The following is a 22931-nucleotide window of genomic DNA, read 5'->3' as shown; positions in this document are numbered from 1 at the left end:
TAGAGAGCAATCTTCTACCTAAGTAACCAAATAAGCAATTCCAACATGTAGATAAATTTAAGGCCTTTAAAAAGTCTCCCGGGTCCCAAATTCGAACCCTAAAAGCATCAGGCTCATTTACCAGGTTCATGTTGTGCTCAATATACTTTTAAGTTTAGTTATTATAAAATCAATATTTCTACAATAACAATTCAACACTCGGTTATTGTACACTTTAGTACTATTTTCATTCTAAATATGTGTTTTTGGCCATCTCATTTTTACCTTTATATGCCATCATATAACTGTGATAATAAACCATAAAACTATGCTTTCAAAAATGAAAAAAAGGAAAAAAGGTTTAACTTTTATTTTTGAAAACCTCATTTATCAAGGAAACTAAATCCTAATTGCCAACAAAGAATCAAAACTAAATGCTTATTAATAAAGGTCAAAGAAAGGGACAATCCTTAATCCTTAATAATAAAGGACAAGGAAATCCAATCCTATAATGCGTCCTCAAATATACATAGTGATATTAGTTTCTCCCAATATCTCAAGTTCATGTTGAAATATTATAAAATCAATATTTCTGTAGTAACAGTTGAATACTTGGTTATTGTTGACACTTTAGTACTATTTTCATTCTAAATATGTGTTTATGGCATCTTATTCTTACTATTATATGGCCATCATATAATTGTGATGATAACACCATAAAAGCATGCTTTTAAAAATGGAAAAAAGAAAAGGAAAAAGAAAAATGTTGCTCTTGTATGCTGTAAATCGATTAAGTTCATATAAGTATATATGTTATTGCCTACATCGATCAGAAGAAAAGTTTTCTTTGAATTGCCTACAGATAACCTTTGTGTTTATTGTGCAAATGCAACTTAACTCAAACTGTTAACAATCTTACTCTCAACTTTAGCTGTATTTTCACTCTCTACCATTGATTGTACTATTGCACGACTGTTTCCTATGGCACTTCCCGGCACGTACGTATATGCTTGAGGTTTAATACATTTCTAACTGACTTTAATTTGTATGACATAGTGTCTTTAGAATCAGTCAATACAATGGGATCTTTTCTCTGGAGGAAAGCGAGATCAAAGCGAATTCTTACTAATTAAGTTCGTTGTTTACAAGTTACAATTCATATAGAAAAGAATAGAGTTACAACCAGACATGAAGAAGAGAAAAAAATCAACTCATATAATGAAATTGAAAACCCAAAAAAAAAAAACAAAATACTACTAGCTGGCTAGTGGCTAGTTAACTAGGTAGATGGAACTTGCTTTTTATCACCTAAAGACTGTTTTGGGATTATAACTTTAGAGATGTATACGGGAGCTATCTTCTGTTATTTAGTGCCACAGAAGTAAAAACTAACAATAGGGCTATATGCTGATTTTATCACGAAATCGACCAGAGCCAAGATCTACTGTGTATAGACCACAAACAATCTTTATTAAATCTAAAACAACTAAGGACTTCACTCTAATTCGTGTAGGTTGTCTGTGGTTTTCAACTTAACCTTTATTTGAAATAGCAGTTCAATTGATCTGGCCATATGTACAGAAAATGCCAAGGAAAAAGGAGCAAAGCCTTTGAAATAGTTATTGATATTGAACAACAACAATCAACTGAACCTCTTTTTGTATGTTCGTTGCCATTTGAGGTTTTCTTGATTCTTTCTGTTTTTGAATATGGAGAAAATCCTGTTACTTTATTTCATAGCCTTTTTTGTTTTTTTCCTAATGCCTCTTGAAGCAACGTAAACTACTTATATTGTTGTCAGTTCAGAAACCTACCAAGGGAACTTCAAAATCTGAAATTAACCGGGTGTCATAATAGGCAACTTCTTGGTCAAGGAAAGATGGTGTCATCTAAAAAGTCTGACTTAAGTTGCCATCAACAGGGTTCACAGTCTCATCAAGCCCCGAAATCTCTTGCCAAATCGGATACAACTCCTTTTCCTGTTGCGAAGATGGTGCCAGTACAAATCCTAAAGATGGCGCCAGTGAGTAATGTGGATCAACCTGCTGCTGTAACATCTGTCTCCAGACTCCAGTAGTACCGGTTTGGAAAAGATATCTCTTTTCATTGGACAATTCCCTACAGGATACCATCCTACTCAGAGGGTTTAAAAACCAATGATCAAGATATGAACAATAATGTGGAGTTGGATTTGGAAAAGAATACTCAAGCCACTGTTATGTGTAGTCAGATTAACAAAGGCAATAACAATGCGGAGGCCAAAATTGTTCCTGGTACTGCTAGTGTGACTGCTACTCTTCCTGTTGAGGAAATAAATAAGATCATCAACACTGTCCCTGAGACCTATCAATTTGCAGATGTAATGAACATCAAGTAGATTGCAGTAGTTTCCGAGGCAAAGACTACTGTTGACCAGGCAAAAAGTAATGATGATGAAAGATCTGGAGCAAGAAGAAATGAGGTTATTAGGGAAGAAGAGCAGGAAGAGCTAAATGCTGAAGCAATTGTTCTTAGTACTACTACTACTACTACTACTACTGTGACACTAGTGTTCCTGTTCAGGAAAGAAATAATATCAACGATGTCCCCGAGACCAATCAATTTGCAGATTTAGTGAACATAAAGGAAAATCCAGAAGTTTCAAAGGCAAAGACTACTATGGACCAGGCAAAGAACAGTAATGATGCTACTGAAGATAAATTAGAATTAAGAAGAAAAAAGCTTACTAAGGCAAAGCAGAATGGATTGAATGCAGAAGCAACCAACAAGACCGAACACTAAGCACAGAGACAGAAAACCAAGCACAGAGGCAGAAAGTCGAAGCCATAAGAATTGAAGGATACAACAAGTTTTCCCTTGTTGAAGAATCAAAAAATGAGCAGGAGCAGGACATAGAGGCCAAGAGAGTAGAGGAACCTGCAACTACAACCGAAGAAAAACCTCATGAAAGTGAGTCTGATGCGTCTGATGCACAAAGTAGTTCTGAGAATGAGCAAGACATAGAGGCCAAAAGAGTTAAGGAATCTGCGATTGCCAAGAAGAGAAGGCACAAGAAGAAAAGAAAGGCAGCTGCAACTGCAAGCACATCTGAAGAACAACCTCATAAAAGTGAATCTGAGAAGGAGCAAGACGTAGAGACCAAAAGAGTTGAGGAATCTGCAATTACAACAGAAGAAAAACCTCATGAGAGTTGGTTTGATGCCGAAAGTAGTTGGGAGGAGCAAGACATGGAGGCCAAAAGAGTTGAGGAAGCTGCAGCTGCCAAGAAGAAAACAGAGAAGAGGAAAAGGAAGAAAAGTAAGGCAGAGAAACGTAATGAAAGTTGCCTATCAATTGGAATACTTTCTTTGGCGTTGGTATGCCTTCTGATTTATAGTTTTTTTAGGTGAGTGGAAGCCACAATATTTTTTTTTAATTAAGAACCCTTAAGTTGAAGCCGTTCATTTTAAGGTACAAAATGCTTCGACTTATTATTGTTACATGACTTATATTGTGTTAAATGAAGATTAACTGCTTGGCTTGTTCGAGTATGATTTGCATAACTAATCATTCAAATGCTCAGCCTTCTTGACAAGAAAAAGTAAATAATATGCACAACTAGCATAGCTAATACACGTCATATGGGGATCATTGGTGCATTGTCTCCCATTCTCCCCTAGTTCTCTCGCTGAAGCGACAAGAACTTATAAATCTTTAGTATATCATCACTGCAAGTTGAAGCCGATCAAATTCAAGAGAATAACTTTAAGCCATACCACCATTACTTCATTTTTACTAAGCCAATTTCTCCTGTACAAGCTGTGAATGGGGAAGATGTACTACTTTTCTACAATGACTTCAAGAGTAGCAAAGGTAATACGAGATCCTTTTTAGATCATTCCTGATAGACGGCGAACTAAATCAGAATGCAGTGTGTGGCCACCCTGTGTGACATGCAAAGAAACAAACAGCAACTTTATTGCATATCTCATAACCATTTTGTTCTAGTCTACCAAAATCATGAAATAACCTGATGTAATCAATACAAACCTTGTAAGCCACTAAGTGTGCCACGGGAAGCCCTTGGCTACCACTTCTTGCAAAAAGCGAAACATCACCGATAAGATCTAAGACCTTATGACGACAAGGTTCATCTTGAAAACGAAGTGGTGGATTCAACCAACCTTTACTAGCACTGCAAAAGGAAAATAAGAGTAAGTGTACTAAGAAAAACCAAATGGGAGAACAAAGTACTAATTGAGGTTGGCATATCAATTTGATATTTCTCCCAAAGCAAACCTAATAGATACACACTCTTCGAAACATTTTCTTCCTGACTTTTATAGACATAAAATTAAACCAAACTGTTAAGTCAGGTCAGCCCAATTCAAATGTCATTGCCTAAATCAAATATACTTCAACTTAAAATCAATCTGAGTTGCAGTACATGAATTACAAACCTCTAGACAGAAAATTCTCACATAAGCAAGTGCACATTATCACTTTCTATGAGGAAAGTTCTTAAGTTTTTTAGAGTTCAACCGTGTTTGATATTTATTTGAAAGGAGCATCAGTTGAACAAGTTTAATAAAAAATTTGATGTTAAGCCCCTCACAGCCTGTTCACTAAAGTAGGCTTTGGGGGAGATAATCACATGGTCTTTTCCTTTGATAGTCAGCGGACTAGTTTTGTTCAACAAATGTGACTATTCAATCTAAGCAAGCATTTAATAACTTTTAACATAAAGTGAGTATCTCATTCTTACCTACAAACAATTGCATTTTCTAACGAACCTCCTTTTATGAGTCCTGCATTGCGCATTCGCTCTACCTGTTAGAACATGAAGTCAAGCATTAGCAGAGAAACTTCAACATCATCTGACTAAACTATGTAAAAATGGGTATGCCAAAGTAAGTAAATCAGTTATCTTAAGAAAACAGACCGAACACATTAAGCTCGAATCTAGTCCGCATATTTGTTTATTAGACACAGCCTAAGAGAAAAATGATGTCTACGCGAAGGGAGGAGATATTTGAAATTAGAAATCGGAATAACTCTCCAACTTTATTTCCACTATAAAAAAACCAATATCAGTTGTGCAAAATCGAAGGTAGTAGTTTGAGAAGAAATTAGTTCTATTCAAAAACTATATAATAAATTAGAAAACGATACTATTAAAATAAAGCTCATATGACAGCTTGCTTCTCTACAAATCAACAAATCAATTCACAGTGTCAACGTATGTTTGTTGTAACAGTCAATATGAGGAAGCTTATACTTGAACTGCTTTGAGCATCTTTCTACCATCAGTGTTTAATACAACAATATTGTTGTTAATATGAAAGCTCATATGACTAGTATACTACTGATGGAGGGGTATATAGTACTGACCTCCTCATAAATGCAAAAGGTTCTTGACAAAGCTATCTGCTTGGAATATAAAGATTTATCCAATAAAGTCACAGAAAACCACTGGCTGCCAATGGCTGGCACCTGCATAAATAGTCAGACAGGGCAAACCCCATGAATTAGCATACAATTTCTCACAAAAGAAGTTGAAAAAACAACAAAGTAACGCATAGATATTTGATAGCCATCTCTCATCCATGCTATTAGTACCATCAATTTCCAAGCCAGTACCTGTCGAAAGTCAATCCCATAAGTGATACGGATTTCTTCTGATGGGAATGCAGCAACAAAAGAATCATTCCTCCACACATGCACCGGTTCATTCACATATGCTATCATCTTTTCACAACAGTCACCATGATGATCTGTTGCGACTTGCAACCCAACTTGTTCTATCGCTTCCACCCACTCTCTTGCTGATCCATCAAAGATAGGAACCTGCATAACATGAAGGTTAGTTTCCCTGTTATATAATCAATAACTATTGGTTTTTCACATACATCCAAAACAACATATTCAAATCTCATATTCCTGCTTCCACACATTTCTTGCCTATATATCAAATTGTTTTCATTCTAAAGTATGCTCTTTAGCTAAAAATTTCTAATCTTTAAACTTTTTTTTTTTTCTCTAACCAATTGCAGTAACAATCAAAATTCACAAATATCAGAATCAAACTGTACCAACCTCAACACTGCAATCATCTTGGGAATCCGAATTCTCAATCTCAATCCTGCAATTATCGACCTCCATAGCTTCCAGAGCCGAAAGCAAGTGCTCAACAGTTGGAATTTTCAGCCCATCTTTACAGAGAGTGGTGCAGAGAGGCGAATCCTCAGCGAACTCGATCGAAGCTCGAATCAGAGTTGACCGAAAGTCAAAGTACCTCCCTTTTCCGGCGAGCTCCGGCCACAACTTCACCGTGGAGACCTTGCCGCTGTGCAAGCTCTTTCCCGCGCGCTCTATGCATCCCGCTAAGGTCTGCTGAAGCCGACCGGTCTGGAATCAAAGAATTCAGCCACCGTCAGAAACAAACCGGAAAATGACCGGCGCGGAGAGAGAGAGAGAGAGTACCGATTTCCAGGAGATGAGTTTGGAAGACTTGAATGCAGCGGAGACTGTCATCGGTTACGAGATGGCGGTGGGTGACAATACGACGCCGTTTGTTCTTTGACCTAGGAATTTCACAGTGGACCTTTTTGGCGGGATGATCAGTGACATAAAATCAAAGGGACACAAAGTTTTACACATACTTAGACTCTCCAACTCTAAAACTCCTTAATTAGTTCATATTGTGACAATTTATATAAAAGTAAACCATATTAATAGAGAAGAGAGTTTGCTCCAAAATTGAAAATTTTGACGAATATAATTCTCTAATATTAAAAATTTTTAGAAATTGAAATAACCAACCGGATAATGTCAATTTAAAAAAATAAAAAGAAATTAAATTCCTTAAAATAAAATAAATAATAATTATTGTTGTAAAAAACTGCTTTGGTTACCAAAAAAAATAAAAAAAAACACCCACACACAGAGTGACACCACAATTGAGCCCGCCTTCCGCCGTATGTGTTCCATGATGACCTAGCACCACCACAATTGAGTTTTCAAGTCATGGCACCAAAGCATACACGTTTCCAATTCTCCGATGATAATCTAGTCAAAATTTCAACTCACATATCCTCACATTAGGAACTTCTAATTCCCACAACAATTACAATGCTAGAAAGCAATTGCATAAAATACAAGGGCTGATTCATCCATTTATGGTGACCAGCTAATCCTTGGTCTAGCTATCAGTGAGAGCGTAATATGTAGAGAGAGAGAGAGAAGAAAAAGAGAGTCGCAGAGAAACTGATTTGTCATGTTTCATCATGGTGCGACTAATTCGGTTGCAAACAAAATTGTTTCATCCAGTAATGCAGGATTGTGTTTTATTTTTCCGCAATATCCTTTTTTCATTTATATGTTTAATAAAGAAATGAACTTTATTCCTACACAATTGCCACATCATTTATTAAAAATATAAGAACCATTAGTTGTAGTTAAATCTAACGGGTAATGGTGTGAAAATATGTGTAAGTTTATGTGTCCCTTGAACCGGATCCTAAAATAAATTTTCAGTCGAGCATAAACTATCTTATCATCCCAACACCAACTGTTACTACAATTGAAAGGCAGCATTTCAATATTATGCAATCAGAAGAGGCCTAAACAAATTACACATTTTTAACAGCCTACTTAACACCCAGCTATATCTCCTAACAACTATTGTACAGAAGGTAAACAACTTATATCCACATCAAATAAATGTCATCCGAAAGAAGCAATTTGCCGCCTCCACTCACAAGATCATTGCAATCAGACGGTCATGGTTCTTAGCATATATTAACTCAGAAGTCGCTAAATACCGCTACTTCATATGTTCAATAACTTCGGCCTGAATCTTGCACAAGAGCATGAGAGGACATGGTCCAGGTGCCAACTAGACCTCCTGTGACATCAGTCAGCTAACAACTCATCACCTTCTAATCAAAATTAGTAGGGATGTCTAAATCTGTATCTGAAGTATTAGTGAGCTCAAGCAGAGGCTCCTGCAGATACCAAACTTCAGTGTAAGATACTCTACATCAAAGAGTCGTCATCATCCCTGTATAGCATAGTTCTTTAAAGTAGTGTGGTACAATATACTGACATTGGCAAAGACCAAAACCAAACATGAGTAATGACCAAAAAAATCCGTAGTCATTTTTGATATGCACAATATACCTGCTCATCATCATTGGTTGAGGAAACAATTCCCATAGGCAAAGTGTTTGTAAGATCCTCAGCAGATTCTTGAAAATTCTGCAGCATGAAATTATGTCACAAGTCACAACAGAAACTAATGGATAATACCCAGCTGATATATACAAGTAGGGAATACTTTTGGGAGTTTTATGGATAGTTATCTCAACATATGTCTTCCTGACCAAACTAGGGAAAATGAGATAGCATGGAACTTTTAAAGCGAGATGATGAAATGCATGCTTATAGCCCAACATTAAAGTATCCTGACTGGAAATATATCCACACTTCCACTAAAGCAATAGTGTGTCAAATATATTAACTATGTTTTTGAATCCATGAAAGAGGGGATGGCAAGTTTATAGTCAATTTACAGAGACACTTGCAAAAACCTACACCATATGCTGATCGATATCTCATAACCTCCAGCATCTGAAAATTCATTTGAGCAAACTAATTAAAATAGCTTGAACATTTTTCCTCCAACAATTGACCTCTCATCCTTCGCTTTACATTAGAAATATGCAATAAAAAGGAAGAAAAGATCTCACATTTCAAGATCCATTAAAATCAGCTTTAAGTTGACTTAGACACCATCTGAAAATCAGACACTAAAACCCAGATGCTTCAAAGACATCTTTTACTAATGCAGTGTAATGCATGTTACAGAGATAATGATAGACATACAAGACACAACATTTGCTAGTTGCTGAGATAATTTTTCAATCACCTTGCAAAGCAATCCGAACTCTTGGTGTGAACATATCAGATACACATATGAATAGTTTAAATTCCACTATACCTAGGAAACGGAACCAGTGCACTTTGAGGCCAATGAAAACAGTTAATCCATGTCCAAGGAGAAAGAAACAGTTGATCAACAGTTTTTTAAATTACATGACAAGCAGTAGTAAAAACAATATACCAAAAGGCATAGGCAAAGATAACACCATTGTAAACATAAAGGTAAACATACTTCCACATCCAGGTTGACAGAAGCATCATTGGAACCTTCGATGACTGATTTAGAAGGATCTTCACGAGCTCCCTGCACACACCATGGTATTGGGCATATATAACAAGCTTCACACTTAACCTAGGAGGTAATAGCATTAGGAGGTGGGTATAAAAAACATACATGCCCATCCTGGTTGCCAGAGAATTCACATTCAACTATTGAAGGCTTGATTTCAAGTGGTGTTCCCTGCAGATCACATTTTGTTCATTACATAGATCTATCATGAAATGGCAGCATCAAGGAAACAGCAGAGCACAAATATATGATCATTGTCACAAAAACATCTGATACATAAGATTCTTAAGTGCACAATACTCAGCAATCAAAATATGTTTTAGGAACCAAACAAAACTCAAAGACAACCAACAAAAGGAGGGGTCTTTGAAAGAAAAAAAAAAAAGGAAGGTCAAAAAAGGAACAACAAAGTCAAGCCAACTCATGACACAAGGGGGACACATATAAGACATTAATTAACTACTTGAAAATGGATTCTTTCACTTCTAAAAGGGAAAAAATGTCTAAAAGTACTGCACATACAGGTTCGATGTGGTCCATGGAAAGGTTCCTTCCTCCCTTGCTGAGATCTCTCAATGTTCCCTGTACAATCAACAAAATGGTGACGGAAAATGAAAACGGCTTGAAGAGATGGGAACAAATGATTGCAGTTACACCTAAAACAACAATGATCAAATAGAGAGAGAGAGAGAGAGAGCCCCATTTACGACTCCGGTAATGAGCATCTTATCCAATTATGAAAGCAAAATAAACCAACCTTATTCGCCCACATAAGTCCACAAGCATTACATAAAGTTCTTGGACCAGCAGGCCCACGGCGCATGGCAGGAGTATTATTTTCACCAACTCCACAGTGTTGACATCTTCGTAAGCTGAAAAACACAGATCAACCAGGAAAGAGTGCTCAATACAACAAGAATTTCACTGATCTCAATCAATATCATACATCATCCAAGTCCGTCTAAGAAAAACTAAATTGACTTGGAACTCACACAGTTTCAGGTCGAGGAGTGCCATCTTGAAGGGAACTTTGTGCCGAGTCCCAACCAGAACCACTAGAATTTTCTTTTAACGATGCGAACTGTCCATTCTTACGATGCATTCTGGCATAATAAGAACAAGAAGGGCACATCATTAGCACCATAATATCATGCACAATAAAATGCATGATCTTCCAATATTCCCGTTATTATGCAGAAGGATAGAAAAACAGTGCGAATACATATGCATAAAACCTGAGCCATTGGAGTCACAAGACTCAAATCTTAATGCAATGGTGTTTCACAATAGCTTTTATCCTTTTCATCAAACATACTTGCACAAAAAACAAGTTCAAATGACCCTATAATTTTTTTTAAATGGTTGAACTCAAAGCACTAGTTACAAGAAAGAAAGAAGGATCCTGTATATATCTCACCTCTGTGCAACCTCTTTACGCACAGTGTACCTAATTTTCTTGTCAAAACACCTCTCCTTCCGTTTCTCACGAAATCTAACAAGGGAAGCTATTCTTCGGGAAAGATTCGAACGCTTTGGGGTGTCACCCACACCCTAAAGAATGTGGAAGGCAAAACATGAGCATAAGCACAGAAGATGTATTCAAAGTGGTCTCATTAACATCAACCTACACATTACCCTTGTATTCTGATCGTAAGACATTTCAACCGTAGGAACACCGGTTGGTGCATCACGTCCTCCCAACAGCAATAGCACTGCTTGTACCTGTTGTATAGAACCCAAAGTTTCAAGCCTTCTCTTAAAATAGGTATAATCCAAACCAGAAAACCCATGCATTATCAAACAAAAGGCTGTGAATTTAATCATCAAATTACAGAGGATAGAAACAGATAAACAATTAACTTGGTTTCATATGACAAAAGGGATTATCCAACGCCCCCACTAGTCAGTGAATAAGAAGCAAATGGCAGGATAAAATATAGGATGAGCATTAGACCTATGAGTATACGGTTAGAACTATACCATCCTGCCAATTACTTTTGGAGCCATATTGCTTTCCACATTTTCAGCATTCAACAATATACTTCAATTTAAAAATTGCGTTTGAAGTTTAAACACAGAGTCACCGGGGAATCTGTGAGTATACATACTGTTTCTATATATGTTTCATTTGCCATAACTGGTAAAACCAAACAGCATCTAATCTTAAATAAGATAATATAAAATTTAATATATTTAATCATAAACTCCAACTTTAAATCCCATCAGCTCTGTACTCTTTTCATTCTGGATGGTACAGCAGCATGTTTAAAGACTCTTCTGACAACCCAAATCAACTCTTTGCAGTGTTACAAGTACTAAACACACAGTAAGAAAAAGTGAAAGGAATTTTCCTTTTACTGTATAAGAAAAGTAAATGAATAAAAACAGAGCTCAAAGCAAAGAAAGAAACAGAGAGTGACCTTCTGGGGCGTAACGGCAGGAAACACATAAACCTCGCCTTCAAAAGAGAGAGTGAGCTCACTAGTCCTCGTCGCCGCCGTAAGCACACTCACTCCCCCACGCGCCGCCGCCGCCGCCGCCGCCGAGCTCGCATGAACCTCCTCTTCCTCCTCCTCCTCCTCCATATTAGCCTCGTCGCCACCACCGTCTTCGTACTCGCCGCCCTCATCGTCCTCCATCTGGAACGAACCCGCCGCCACGTGGTCCTCGTACGGACGACGCGATTGCAGAGGCTGTGGATTCACCGCCGCCATCTTCTGATTCCCCTCCTCCTCCTCCTCCTCTCTTCCAATTCAAAACCCTACCTCTTCCATCGCGATAAATCAAATTCTCTGAAACAAAAACCCTAACCGGCTAACCCTAACTCTCTCCTCGAAAAAGCTAAAGACGAAAGCTCGAAGATGGAAAGAAAGAAAGAAGAAGAAGCTTCGAAAATCAAACGGAAAAAGAAAGGTTTTAAACACAAGAATAGCTAAGAATTTGCAGGGCCTGCTCCTCTGTTTCCTTAGAGAGCCGCAAATGGGTAATATTCCCTTTTTTTTTTTCAAATAAATCCAAAATGAAAAAAGCAAATTACTTTTTCATTTTTATATTCTTCTGTCACAAAACGAGCACTCATTCGGTGTAATGCAGGACTACAGTAATCAAGTACCAAGGGTCACGTGGGCGGTTGTGATTGGCTGTATGGGGGACTGGAGTGTGGGGCCCGTGGCTCACATGCGGGGGTTTTTGTGGTGGAGGGTGATTAATGATGCAACTGAATGGGGCCCACTGTGATCGAACGGCAGGTGGTGATGATTGAAGGCGTGGGGGGGTGGAGATTTTATTAATAGTGATTGGGGTTTGGAAGGTGGAAATGGACTTTTTGATGAAATTACCAGATTGGGACTATGAGGAATCTATTTATGGAAATGTGCAGTCGCATCCAGCTTAGTAGTTTTTCAGTTTGATCCAAAGTGGATATCGTTGTACTTGCCGCTTGCCGTTTGCCGTTATGGTACCCATGGTTTGGGAAGAACTGTGCGTTTTGTTGGTTTCTACTTTCTAGACCCAAAGACGATGAGGTACAAATAATGTGCTTAAAAAATTAGAGATTGCATTCCATAAAAATCAAATTTGCCATTTGATGACGAAAGTGTCATTTGATAGGCGTAGCCGTGTAGGCATTTAATGGGGCGGCTGCCTGCCTAGTTACTTGAAACTTAAGTATCGGGAGTATAATGTAAATATTGTATGTGTCATTAGTCTGATTCATAGTATGTTCATTCGACACACTCAATACTTTTCTACGATTAACACGTGCAGATCTCATTTACTCCTTGAATGAATTTTAAAAAGCACACATCGTAGTTTAAGGCTCAAGTATCAAATATATTGAAATGACAAATGATATACAATATTAGAAACCATAATAAACTAATTTCGAGCACCTTCTTATTTTGATCTTGTGATAAAATATTGAGTGGCTTGAGCATGAGTTTCTTAAGAGCTGAGAAACAGAAGACTGGGTTCTTTTTACAAAAAGTATGGGAAACCCGAAACAGAATACCTAGGTCACAAGGCAAGGCAGGACGGAATCCCACTTCGACTCACCAAGGAGAAGGTAAGTACTTTTATATTGCTTCTTCTGAAGTTCTCTAAAAAACCAGTTATGAGTCTACGGTTGGCTCATCTTGTAAGCCGAAGCCCCAAACCAAATCAGCTCTCTACCTTCCGCCTCTGTCATTAAATAGAGTTTTGATTCGGTTGATGGCAAATCCTGACAAAAAGCCATTTTTCGGATGGATGAAGATACTGAGCACAATGTTGAGAACCTTTTTGGCTTCAAAGAAGGGACCTTGCCTCTTGGAGTGCCCCTTATTTCTACTAGACTCACAGCCAAAGACCGCAGGCCTTTCATTGATGAGATTACCAACAGGGTTGAATTTGGGACTAGCAAACGGCTTTCCTATGCGGGTAGACTTCAGCTTATCAGATCCTTGTTGTTCAGTATTCAGGTCTACTGGAGTAACATTTTCATTTTGCCGAAGGAAGTGTGCAAGGTTATTGACCAGATGCAGTTGGGATCTCTAAGGCTACCAAGGTGGCTTGGGATGTTAAAATATTCATGGATAGGCCATGCCATTTATCTATTGATCTTTTTAGCACTATCCAATGTTAGGCGCTTGGAGTGTAAATATTTATTAATACCTTTTTGAAGAACGGGTCTAGGGCTAGAGATTCTAGACCTGGTTTCTAATTCAAACTAGTCCACAAATTGACAACAAGCTTGGATCATAATTCCATTACATATCAGTAACTATATTGGTTTATTGTTGCGAGTCTATTATCTGTTGAGATTTCTTCTATAAGCTTTTTCAAGAAGTATATGTTTCTTCTAACAATAATTTTTGGGAAATTTTATTTACACATTGCTAAATACTAAATACACATCTCCTACTTAATACACCACCTATTAACTTTTTTATTTTAACATTTTACTAGAAACATAACCCCAAACTTCCTAAATTATCCTCATTCATGATACATCACACCTCGATAAGAAAAAATAGATTATATGGCTTATGAAATCAGGATTGAAATAACCATCGGTGTTATTGGAAAACAAGGATTAATGCACTCGTTGAGTTCTGGTATCAACATGAAAGAGAGTGGTGACATTTTATCACTCGAGGAGAAATTTCAAGGTGGGACTGGCATCAATCTTACTCTACCTCCGTTATCGATCATTAGCCACGAAGCCTTGCAGAAATGTAAACAACATATTGAAACAATTGCAAACACTCTTGAATTAGAAGGATTTTCATGAATTGATGCCTTTGTCAACGTGGATAGTGGAGAGGTGCTGGTTATAGAGGTCAATACAGTGCCTGGAATGACATCTTCCACTGTTTTGATTCATCATGCACTAGCACAGGAACCACCCATGCATCCTCACCAGTTCTTCCGGACACTGCTTGATTTGGCATCAGAGAGGACACTATACAGTTCTTCGTATTGTCAATATCTTCGGTTAATTTTTTGTTTATAAACTCATTTTAGTTGTCTTGGCCTTTGGGGCACCAATTTATCTATTTTGATGTTTGCAATGTTGTATACTAAGCAGACAACATGTTGTGTAATGTAGTGAGGTAAAGAATCAAGGCAAACCACTTCCAACTAGAGCTACTATAAGTGGTCCATTAGTGGCATTGTTTGTAATATTCATACCGCTTGTAACTTCTTCCGTATGAATGCAATTATTTGATAAAAAAAAATAAATAAATAAAGGCAAAGCCTCACAATAATGATGTTGTACTAAATTTATATTTTGTATCATTATTTTTCCATGAAGAGGAAAGTGTACTGTGTATGGCAACTTGGCTGGTGGTGAACATTCAAAAAAAAAAATGGCTTATGAATAAAGGATTAACGTAACAATCTATGAGTGGGACACTATATATCAACTATATATTTTTATTTTTGATATAAATGTCTCTTTCGGTAATTTAATATACCTATAAAATCTAATGTTGGGTGTATGAAAAAAGATGTGTGTATTTAGTATTAAGAGGTGTGTGAATAAAATTTCTCATAATTTTTTACTCGGCCTATTAGTAAATAGAATATGATTTTGTCTTGAAAAGCAAAGTTGTTCCGGTAATCTAGATGCTCACTTTAAGCAAGTTTTAGTATGATGTGGATCAATATTGAATAGTATTTGCCAAGGGCAGGATTTGCTTAAGATACTAGATTACAAATTTTATTTGGTGTTTGTTTATTTTGGCCTTTGACTTTGATCAATGAAAACCGTTCCTTTGAAAAAGGAAAATGTTGGATCGGCACATCATTTTGGAACATATGTGGTACACTTTCTATTTGTTCTCCAAATGTGGTACACTTTCTATCTGTCTAGCACATTAGAGTGTACTTCACCAACCCAATCGACGACCAGCTTTAGGTGGATAAGGTATTCTAATTAGGATATAGTCAATCAACAAAATAATTGTCCCTTTGACTCTTGTTTACGTGCAATCACTTTTGTGATTTCCTATTTGCTTCCTTTCATATTTCCCATGTTATTTTGGAGTAGCATTTGGTATTCATTTGGTAGTGTGAACAATAAGAACCAACGAACAAACTGATTAACATGTAACAATTAACATTTTTATAGTTAACAATCCTTTTTTTTTTTTTTTTTTTTTAAATAAAGGTTCATAGCATTAGATGACCAGTTAACAAATCAGAGTCTAACATACACTTAAAGACGGAAAAAAAAAAAACTCTTATCTAAGCAATGTAAATTCATTACAAGTCAATTTGAGCCCGCTTTGTAAAGCGAACTCATAAATAAAGAACAACTCCGTGTCTTCTGAGAAAAAAATTATCTTCTAACCCTCCATCCGCCAGGCACGCAATTGTGGTATTAAAAAAAAGCTACTTCCCAGCAAACAAATAGGAGTCAATCCTCATCCATAAGCCGCTTTCTCCAGTCCAACTCGAGATAATTACCAATTCTAGAGAACCATAATCTGAATTACGACTGACACTTTATAGACTTTAAAGGTCCACCATTACCCAAGGAGGTCAAACTCTCAGACCAAGCCAGCCCAAGGCACTAAGTAATGAATGAGGGTGTTAAGGCACTCTCCAACCTGGCCCAATTTTGAATAGAATTAGACCTACTCAAGTGGGCCCAAGGGAGACTAAGCCCAAATTACCTAGGCCCAGACCAAGAGCCCCAAACCCAGGGAAGGAGGCTAGCCCAAGATCGCTGCCAACCTGCCACCACCGCCACCACCATCTCCGGCAACCGACCTTGATCAGTGTCAAGCCCAATCATGGTGAACCCAAAGCTGTCCACCACCAATCGCAATCAACACAAGCCAAAAACAAGAATTATGCAACTCAAGAACCGTCGCCGCCGCTCACCTGCACTAGCAAGCCGCTCGACCTGCCGGAAAATAGAGAGAACTTCTGAATCTGACTCGTTAACCCACCGTCGCGTTTCCAAACAAACCACCACGACCGCACAGAGATTCCACCCAGACCCCAGTCACATCGGTATTAACCCGACGTACCTAGTCAATCTGCTTCCCAAGAAACGCCGTCGATCTGTGTCGTTCCGACAACGCCAAAACCGGCCACCAAGATCCTAGAACGGATCTTTCCTTCCCCTCTGTCCCCACCGCTATGACGGGAGCTTGCCTGTGATACCACACCGTCGCCACGCTCTGCTCAGCTAAAGGAATTTTTTTTATTATTCTTCTGGTGATGCTAAACAATCCATTGATACTTGTTTGATACGGTTGAATTAGTAAACAATATTCGATCTTGTTGAATTTTCATTAAAACGATATTTTACTGATTTAAATATAGTGGTTTAAAGGATACAACATAATGTTACACTAACAGAGAAAAGGCGTAGTCCGAAGCCTATTTTATTCAGTCCAATTAGTCAAACAATTTGTGAAAAGCAAATGAAGAGAACCAAGTCACGTCAAGTCAACAAAATGATCAGAGCGCAAAGACAACATTCCAAAAACTGGTATGAATTTTACTTTAGGCTAGGGTACATTTTTAATTACTAGATTTAAGTATTGTAGGCATTTCCTTCTCGCAATCACCAGTGGGCACATTTTAGAAATACAACCGAATCCTATCTCATATCGACAATCAATATCACCATTGATGATGCATGATTATTAAGAGATGCAAGATGCATAACCAAAGAAAACACACCTAAGGAGCAAACATGATTTGGTCATTGCTTGAGACTGATAATAAGGTGGTTCCGTTTTCCAAGCTTACCCATAGGAGCAACTAGCAAACCAGAAAGATACAACTTTTCATTTCATTCATATCCTTAATAGGCATGAGATGTGATCATTACAGGGTGGTCTTTTTGTCGACAGAGACAAACTATGCCAGACCTTTTGACTTGTCAGCAAGCAATCAAATTACCAGAAATGTATTTCAGGTCAGCTAAAAACAGAAGAAATGGTCATGTGCCAAGAGAATACATGATATTATAAAATGGTTTAGGTTTTGCAAATACGTTTATGTCCTCCCAGGGTAGTGTACCAAAACCTTAAAAAAGGTAAGACAAAAAAATAGATTATTTCTTGTATTGATCAAGGCACTATTATCGCTGTACATAGATCAGATAAGCCAAATGAAAAATACGACCCAACCTACTTGACTGTAATGCCGGAGGCAAATTTGGCATTATAACCACACGATCTAAGTTTCAGCAACTAAAGCCTTGTTATCACCATTAGATGAGGGAACAGCATCTGCAGCATTGTGTACAACAATGGCCATTCCAGTGTCTGAGTCATCAGCTTCAGCCTCACCCTGTTTGCAATGCATGAAAATGGGTAATGACAATTACACGTGCGGAAATAAAAAAAATTGATTGTGACCAACAATATATATCCCCTGATAAATGTCTGAAGAGATATAAACAGACCTGTTCTCCAGCAGCCTGAGAATGACCTGGCAGTCTCTTGGAAATATCCCTCAAAACCCCCTGGAAAATTTGTGATGTCAATTGTGAGAACTACCAAAGTCTCTGCTAGAGGAATAGTAGTTGCACATTATACGCTGAAAGCAGATTTACAGGTAATGCCAAAAAATGTCTAGTAGTGCAACTGGAAACACATGCGAGCAAAGATCTATATGAATATGCAAATTGAATTAATACCCATGAGAATTTCAGGCATGAAAAGTTTTATTTGCTCACAACAACAAATAGTGCAAGTACAGCAAATGTTATTAGATTCTAACTACTTGGATATGCTCATCCACAAATTAAGGCTATCATGCAACACCATCTCTTCCATGTTCCAACATATATCTACCCATGTATATTTTCTATGAAAGAAAAGTAAAAAAATAAAATAATAATAATAAATAAATAAATAAATAAATAATAATAATAATAATAATTAAATCCAGACGTTTCACCACCACATTCCATAAAAGCAGAAACCATCCAAGACACAATGTCTTGGCATTCAACTCACACAGTCTCAGTTGCAGACTGCGTGAGCCAAGAATGCATTCTCAACTCTATTAGTTTTTACCAGACAACATGCAAGACCTAAAGTCTCCACATTCTCAGTTCCAGACTATCACTCAGTCCTCCCAAAATTCAGAACTCTCAAGGAATGTCTAGTAATTGATGAGGACACAAACAAAACCAATAGTTCTTACACCTTCAGAAACCAACTCTCTAGAAACAAAGCAGTAAAAGAAATCAAGCAATCAATTCATCATAAGAGATACCGACCCTGTTTGCCCAGAAGAGCCCACAAGCATTGCAAAGAGACCTTGGACCAGATGGACCACGCCGCATCATTGGTGTGCACTTTGAACTTGTTCCACAATGTGTGCATCTAGACACGCACACAAAAGTCGCAACTCATGAAAGATCCACCAAAAATATAAAGGTAAAATATAAAAATATATAATACAGCCTCAAGAAACAGGCAGCAAATAAAGGACTCTATAGTATACTCACGAGGTTTCTGCATTGCTGTCATCTTGCCTTGACTCTTGGCCAGAACCCCAGCTGTAATCTCCGTCTGACTTTTTGGAAGAAGTAAATTGCCCCTTGTTACGCTGCATCCTGAGGTAAGGCATTCATATATGAACTAAGCATGGATTGTAATACATATTGAAGTGGTAGAGCTAGAGAAATAATAAGCAATACAGTAGAGCAGTAATGAGCAACACAAGAACAAAGCAAGAAAGCAGGATGCTCATCATTTGCTAAAATCAAGCTATGATCAACCATGTCTTAAACCCAAATTATTGGGGTTGGTAGATAACTTCACTTTAAGATCTAAACTAAGAAGCACAGACACAGAGGACAACAATGTCAGTGACAAGCCATTTCTTTGAATGGAACTTTTCAACAGCTCCCCTGTTCAATGCAGAAAAGGCAAAAAAGAAAAATATAAATACAAGAAGAGGAAAAAGGAGCAAGAAAAAAAGGTTATATGTTGCAATCTTATATGTTGAGGGATCTGCATATCAACACATCAACATTGAATGGCCCATAAAGCACAAAGGTTCACAAGATTGAGAAATGCAACCATACGATTTGGCTGCTGTAGAAGTCCAAACCTAGGTTTATGAGCCCATATCACAGAATTGACCTGTTAGAATCCATTCCTATCATCCTCGACTAATATTTTTCTTCTTTTAATTATAAACCGCTATCTTCCTACTGAAGGTTTACTGGAATTACTGTGCCTCAAAAAGTACTATGATAAGCAGTTGGCTGATATAAGTTTGTGACCATTTTAAAATAAAATTACCCATCTCAGTCAACATATCATACTTCATTACAGTACAGTGTCATATACTTCTTAAAGCACGCCTGACGTTAGTTATGTGAACTAACCATTCAAAGGCATATCCTAATACCATAACCTTACATTTACTGGTTTTTAATCTCCCCTCCTTATTTCCCCTTTAATTTTTATACCCAGAAATCCCAAAATCATTTCGCAGACCTACATTTGAAACTGGAACCCAGTACCAAACCCGAAAATCTTTAGGAGGCAGGAACTCTAGCAAATAGTCATGTATCTACCTTGGGGTTCTAATAAGGCATGTGAGTAAACCATGGGCCAGACTATTTGACTAAACCCTCGCTACATAATCATGTTTTCATTCATCACATTTGACAAAAGCTGCCACAAACAGATGTGAGCAAGATTTTCATGGGGATTAATGAGTTATCAAAACACTCTGGAACAAGAACAAATATTTCCCCTAGCTTCAAGCTTCAGGACTTGGATAGGTTTAGTACTAAACTGCTAAAGGTTTTCCAAATTCATTGTCGAGTACAAAGTTAAAAGAAGGTTTTGCATTAATTAAAAAGAGAGATACTCTAGTTGGTAAAATTTGATAAGTAGTTGCACATTCAATCACATGAATCTAGTTGCCATACTATAGGATTCTACAAAGACAGAGCATACCAATAAGGAAAACCACAATATAAGTCTGCACTTATTATAATTAAGATATTCTTTCTGTTCTCTCCACCTTGATAATGTCATCAAACTAAGAAAGTTATTCATGCGCTACAAAAACAGATCTGACATAAGTATCAAAAGATCCATATTCATCAAACTAAAGATGTATACTTTTCCCCTTCAGTTAGTTGAAATGATATTGATCAGGCAGCAAGTGCATACAATTCAGAGTTGCTTAAAGGTTTAATGAATTTAATTATACAAAAGTAAAATTCCGTCATATGAAAGGAAGAGTAAACCAACAAGTATTGACATAAGTCCTCAGAATGATATTGTATTGTTAAAAAAGTTCAAGTTTTAAACATCCGTTACATGCAAATATGTACCAACAAGAAAACATGGCACCATTGTAACTTTTTCTTTCACTCAACTAAGTCAGCAATTTGAGCAGAAAAATCACCTGAGGGCAACTTCTTGACGGACACTATATCTGACTTTCTTATCAAAGCATCGTTCTTTCCTCTTTTGACGAAACCTATTTAACGACGCTGCTCTATGAGGCTGATTACAGCCTGTTGGAAACTCTGTTATGGCCTACATATGCCGACAATACATGAAAACACAATCAAAAATATGAAAATATACTATGTGAAAGCTTTCCAGTCTAAGAACATACCCTCTGATTCTGAGTTGTCATGTCTACACCTTGGGCACCAGAGGATGATTCCGAGCCCCCCAACAGCAATAGCACAGCTTGAACCTTCAAACGACGTCCAAATGCACAAAATTTTAGTTTATCACATTCCACTAACACCCCGGATACAGACTGAAAATTAACTTTAAGCACACTCGCATGATGGTTAATTACCACGATCAGTATTTAGAAGGCGATTTCACACTAACCCAAAAAAAAAAAACAAAAAAATAGCAGTTCTAATCTAATCCAATCCAATTCAATTCAATTCAACAAATGCCCCTACTTTTCAAAATCACTGAACTCCAATTTCCACAATTCAAGCACATTCCAATGAAACAGAACAGAACAGAACATCGCTAATAAACCCTAAATCACATACATACCTTATCAGGCGTAACGGAGTCAAAGACGTAGACTTGGCCACGAAACGAGAGCGTGAGCTGACTGGAGCCCTCGTAAGGAATAGCCATGTCGAGGTCGGTATTTCCGCCGTGAATATAAACGTCATCGGAGGTGGCCTCCTCGACGACGACCCCGCCGTCCTCGAGCGTGTGGCCTTCGTAGTGAATGTGAGCGTTGTCGATGGACTCCGGGCCCGGCGCGTCGTCGTCGTTGCCGCCGCCGGCGGGGATCTGGTTTTGCATGTCCATGGGGTGGGCGTGTCCGTACATTGGTTCGCGAATTGGGACCTAGGGTCGTTGGAGCATTACAGGGAGAGAGAAATCGATCAGGTGGGGCGAAGAAACCCTAACCCTAACCCTAACCCAAACCCTAATTGGAATAATCCCTAATTTGAGGTTTTGAGAGCTGAGGAATAAGAAGAGGGAAGAGGATGAGAGAGGAGTAGTGAAGAAAAGAGAAGAGGAGAAGAGGGGAGGGGAGGGAGGGTTGAGTTGGGATTGAAGGTTACAAGGAGAGAGAGGTCTGAGAGTGAAGGACAGCTCAGGGGACGCCGGGTATTGGACCCCCGTGTATGGGTAAAGAACAAACAGAGATTGGCCTTCTCAATGTCGATAATTACAAACATTGCCCCTTGCCTTTTCTGTTTTCCTCTACCGTCTTCACAAACAAAAATACAATTATCATTATTATTTTGGGCAAATGTTATAACCGGTCCCTGTGGTTTGGGGTCATGACTATGTTCGCTCGCCTCCGTGGTTTAAAAATATCCAATTTTGGTCCTCGGATTTCATTAATCAACCAATCTTGGTCTAACTATAACATTCCGTCTAACACCGTTAGTAATATGGCTGTCAATTCCGACAAGACTCGATAACACGACTCGAAACTCGCACGAAATAAAGCAGGTCGGCGGTGGGTCAACCCGCCATGACCCATTTAATAAATGGGTCTGCCACGGGTCAACCTGTCAACACGAAGTGAACCCGTCTAACCTGATGTCCTGATTGTGCTATGTTTCTTCTTGAAATTTTGGACGTTCGGAGTATTTGATCATAATATTAGACAATTTGAAATATTTTACTTTTTAATTATTGGATTTAATTACTTATGAATTATATATAATTATTTATATTCTTCGTTTTGTGGAGTTTTAAATGAATTTAATTAATTTATGCATTTTTTTAGTTAAATGGGTCCCATTGTTAAAGCTTAA

At 37.8% G+C, this 22931-nt stretch overlaps 4 protein-coding genes across 6 annotated transcripts; 1 reads left to right on the top strand and 3 right to left on the bottom strand.

The window, feature by feature from the left end:
* The first annotated feature begins 1858 nt into the window (after positions 1-1858).
* LOC133744312 (uncharacterized) lies at positions 1859-3550 on the top strand. The gene is made up of 5 exons (XM_062172444.1): positions 1859-2052; positions 2104-2338; positions 2396-2535; positions 2735-3335; positions 3485-3550. The coding sequence occupies exons 1-5, from the start codon at positions 1859-1861 to the stop codon at positions 3548-3550; spliced, it is 1236 nt and encodes a 411-aa protein (XP_062028428.1).
* LOC133745601 (probable UDP-3-O-acyl-N-acetylglucosamine deacetylase 1, mitochondrial) lies at positions 3526-6643 on the bottom strand. The gene is made up of 7 exons (XM_062173697.1): positions 6442-6643; positions 6055-6366; positions 5599-5805; positions 5350-5451; positions 4724-4788; positions 4009-4153; positions 3526-3902 (listed from the first exon to the last, which is right to left on the bottom strand). The coding sequence occupies exons 1-7, from the start codon at positions 6490-6492 to the stop codon at positions 3849-3851; spliced, it is 936 nt and encodes a 311-aa protein (XP_062029681.1). The 5' UTR covers positions 6493-6643; the 3' UTR covers positions 3526-3848.
* Positions 6644-7478: 835 nt separating this feature from the next.
* LOC133741869 (GATA transcription factor 24-like) lies at positions 7479-12200 on the bottom strand. Of its 3 annotated transcripts, none has more exons than XM_062169583.1 (10): positions 11611-12200; positions 10826-10912; positions 10608-10741; positions 10183-10293; positions 9948-10062; positions 9713-9772; positions 9296-9361; positions 9134-9205; positions 8140-8217; positions 7479-7964 (listed from the first exon to the last, which is right to left on the bottom strand). In XM_062169583.1, the coding sequence occupies exons 1-10, from the start codon at positions 11902-11904 to the stop codon at positions 7899-7901; spliced, it is 1083 nt and encodes a 360-aa protein (XP_062025567.1). In that variant the 5' UTR covers positions 11905-12200; the 3' UTR covers positions 7479-7898. The 3 variants fall into 3 exon arrangements, with proteins under 3 accessions (XP_062025567.1, XP_062025569.1, XP_062025568.1); XM_062169585.1 differs by having other exon boundaries at positions 7896-8020; XM_062169584.1 differs by lacking the exon at positions 7479-7964 and adding an exon at positions 7986-8060.
* Positions 12201-17636: 5436 nt separating this feature from the next.
* LOC133741870 (GATA transcription factor 25) lies at positions 17637-22273 on the bottom strand. The gene is made up of 7 exons (XM_062169586.1): positions 21700-22273; positions 21296-21379; positions 21080-21213; positions 19155-19262; positions 18924-19029; positions 18102-18161; positions 17637-17986 (listed from the first exon to the last, which is right to left on the bottom strand). The coding sequence occupies exons 1-7, from the start codon at positions 21985-21987 to the stop codon at positions 17873-17875; spliced, it is 894 nt and encodes a 297-aa protein (XP_062025570.1). The 5' UTR covers positions 21988-22273; the 3' UTR covers positions 17637-17872.
* Between the last annotated feature and the right edge of the window lie 658 nt (positions 22274-22931).

The sequence above is a fragment of the Rosa rugosa genome, chromosome 4 (genome assembly GCF_958449725.1).
Source record: "Rosa rugosa chromosome 4, drRosRugo1.1, whole genome shotgun sequence".
NCBI lineage: Eukaryota > Viridiplantae > Streptophyta > Magnoliopsida > Rosales > Rosaceae > Rosa > Rosa rugosa.
This window is presented reverse-complemented; position numbering and strand designations above follow the sequence as displayed.

Excerpts from the sequence above, each read along its gene's own strand:
- LOC133744312 (XM_062172444.1), top strand. The coding sequence starts at position 1,859 with ATGGTGTCATCTAAAAAGTCTGACTTAAGTTGCCATCAACAGGGTTCA. Across the intron at positions 2,053-2,103 it reads ACATCTGTCTCCAGACTCCA|GATACCATCCTACTCAGAGG; the intron begins GTAGTACCGGTT and ends AATTCCCTACAG. Across the intron at positions 2,536-2,734 it reads ACTGTGACACTAGTGTTCCT|AAGCAACCAACAAGACCGAA; the intron begins GTTCAGGAAAGA and ends GATTGAATGCAG.
- LOC133745601 (XM_062173697.1), bottom strand. The coding sequence starts at position 6,492 with ATGACAGTCTCCGCTGCATTCAAGTCTTCCAAACTCATCTCCTGGAAA. Across the intron at positions 5,806-6,054 it reads AAGATGATTGCAGTGTTGAG|GTTCCTATCTTTGATGGATC; the intron begins GTTGGTACAGTT and ends CATGTTATGCAG. Across the intron at positions 4,154-4,723 it reads GAAAATGCAATTGTTTGTAG|TGCTAGTAAAGGTTGGTTGA; the intron begins GTAAGAATGAGA and ends TTCCTTTTGCAG.
- LOC133741869 (XM_062169583.1), bottom strand. The coding sequence starts at position 11,904 with ATGGCGGCGGTGAATCCACAGCCTCTGCAATCGCGTCGTCCGTACGAG. Across the intron at positions 10,063-10,182 it reads ACTCCTCGACCTGAAACTGT|CTTACGAAGATGTCAACACT; the intron begins GTGAGTTCCAAG and ends TGTGTTTTTCAG. Across the intron at positions 7,965-8,139 it reads CAACCAATGATGATGAGCAG|GAGCCTCTGCTTGAGCTCAC; the intron begins GTATATTGTGCA and ends TGGTATCTGCAG.
- LOC133741870 (XM_062169586.1), bottom strand. The coding sequence starts at position 21,987 with ATGTACGGACACGCCCACCCCATGGACATGCAAAACCAGATCCCCGCC. Across the intron at positions 19,263-21,079 it reads CGTCAAGAAGTTGCCCTCAG|GATGCAGCGTAACAAGGGGC; the intron begins GTGATTTTTCTG and ends GCCTTACCTCAG. Across the intron at positions 17,987-18,101 it reads CTCAGGCTGCTGGAGAACAG|GGTGAGGCTGAAGCTGATGA; the intron begins GTCTGTTTATAT and ends CATTGCAAACAG.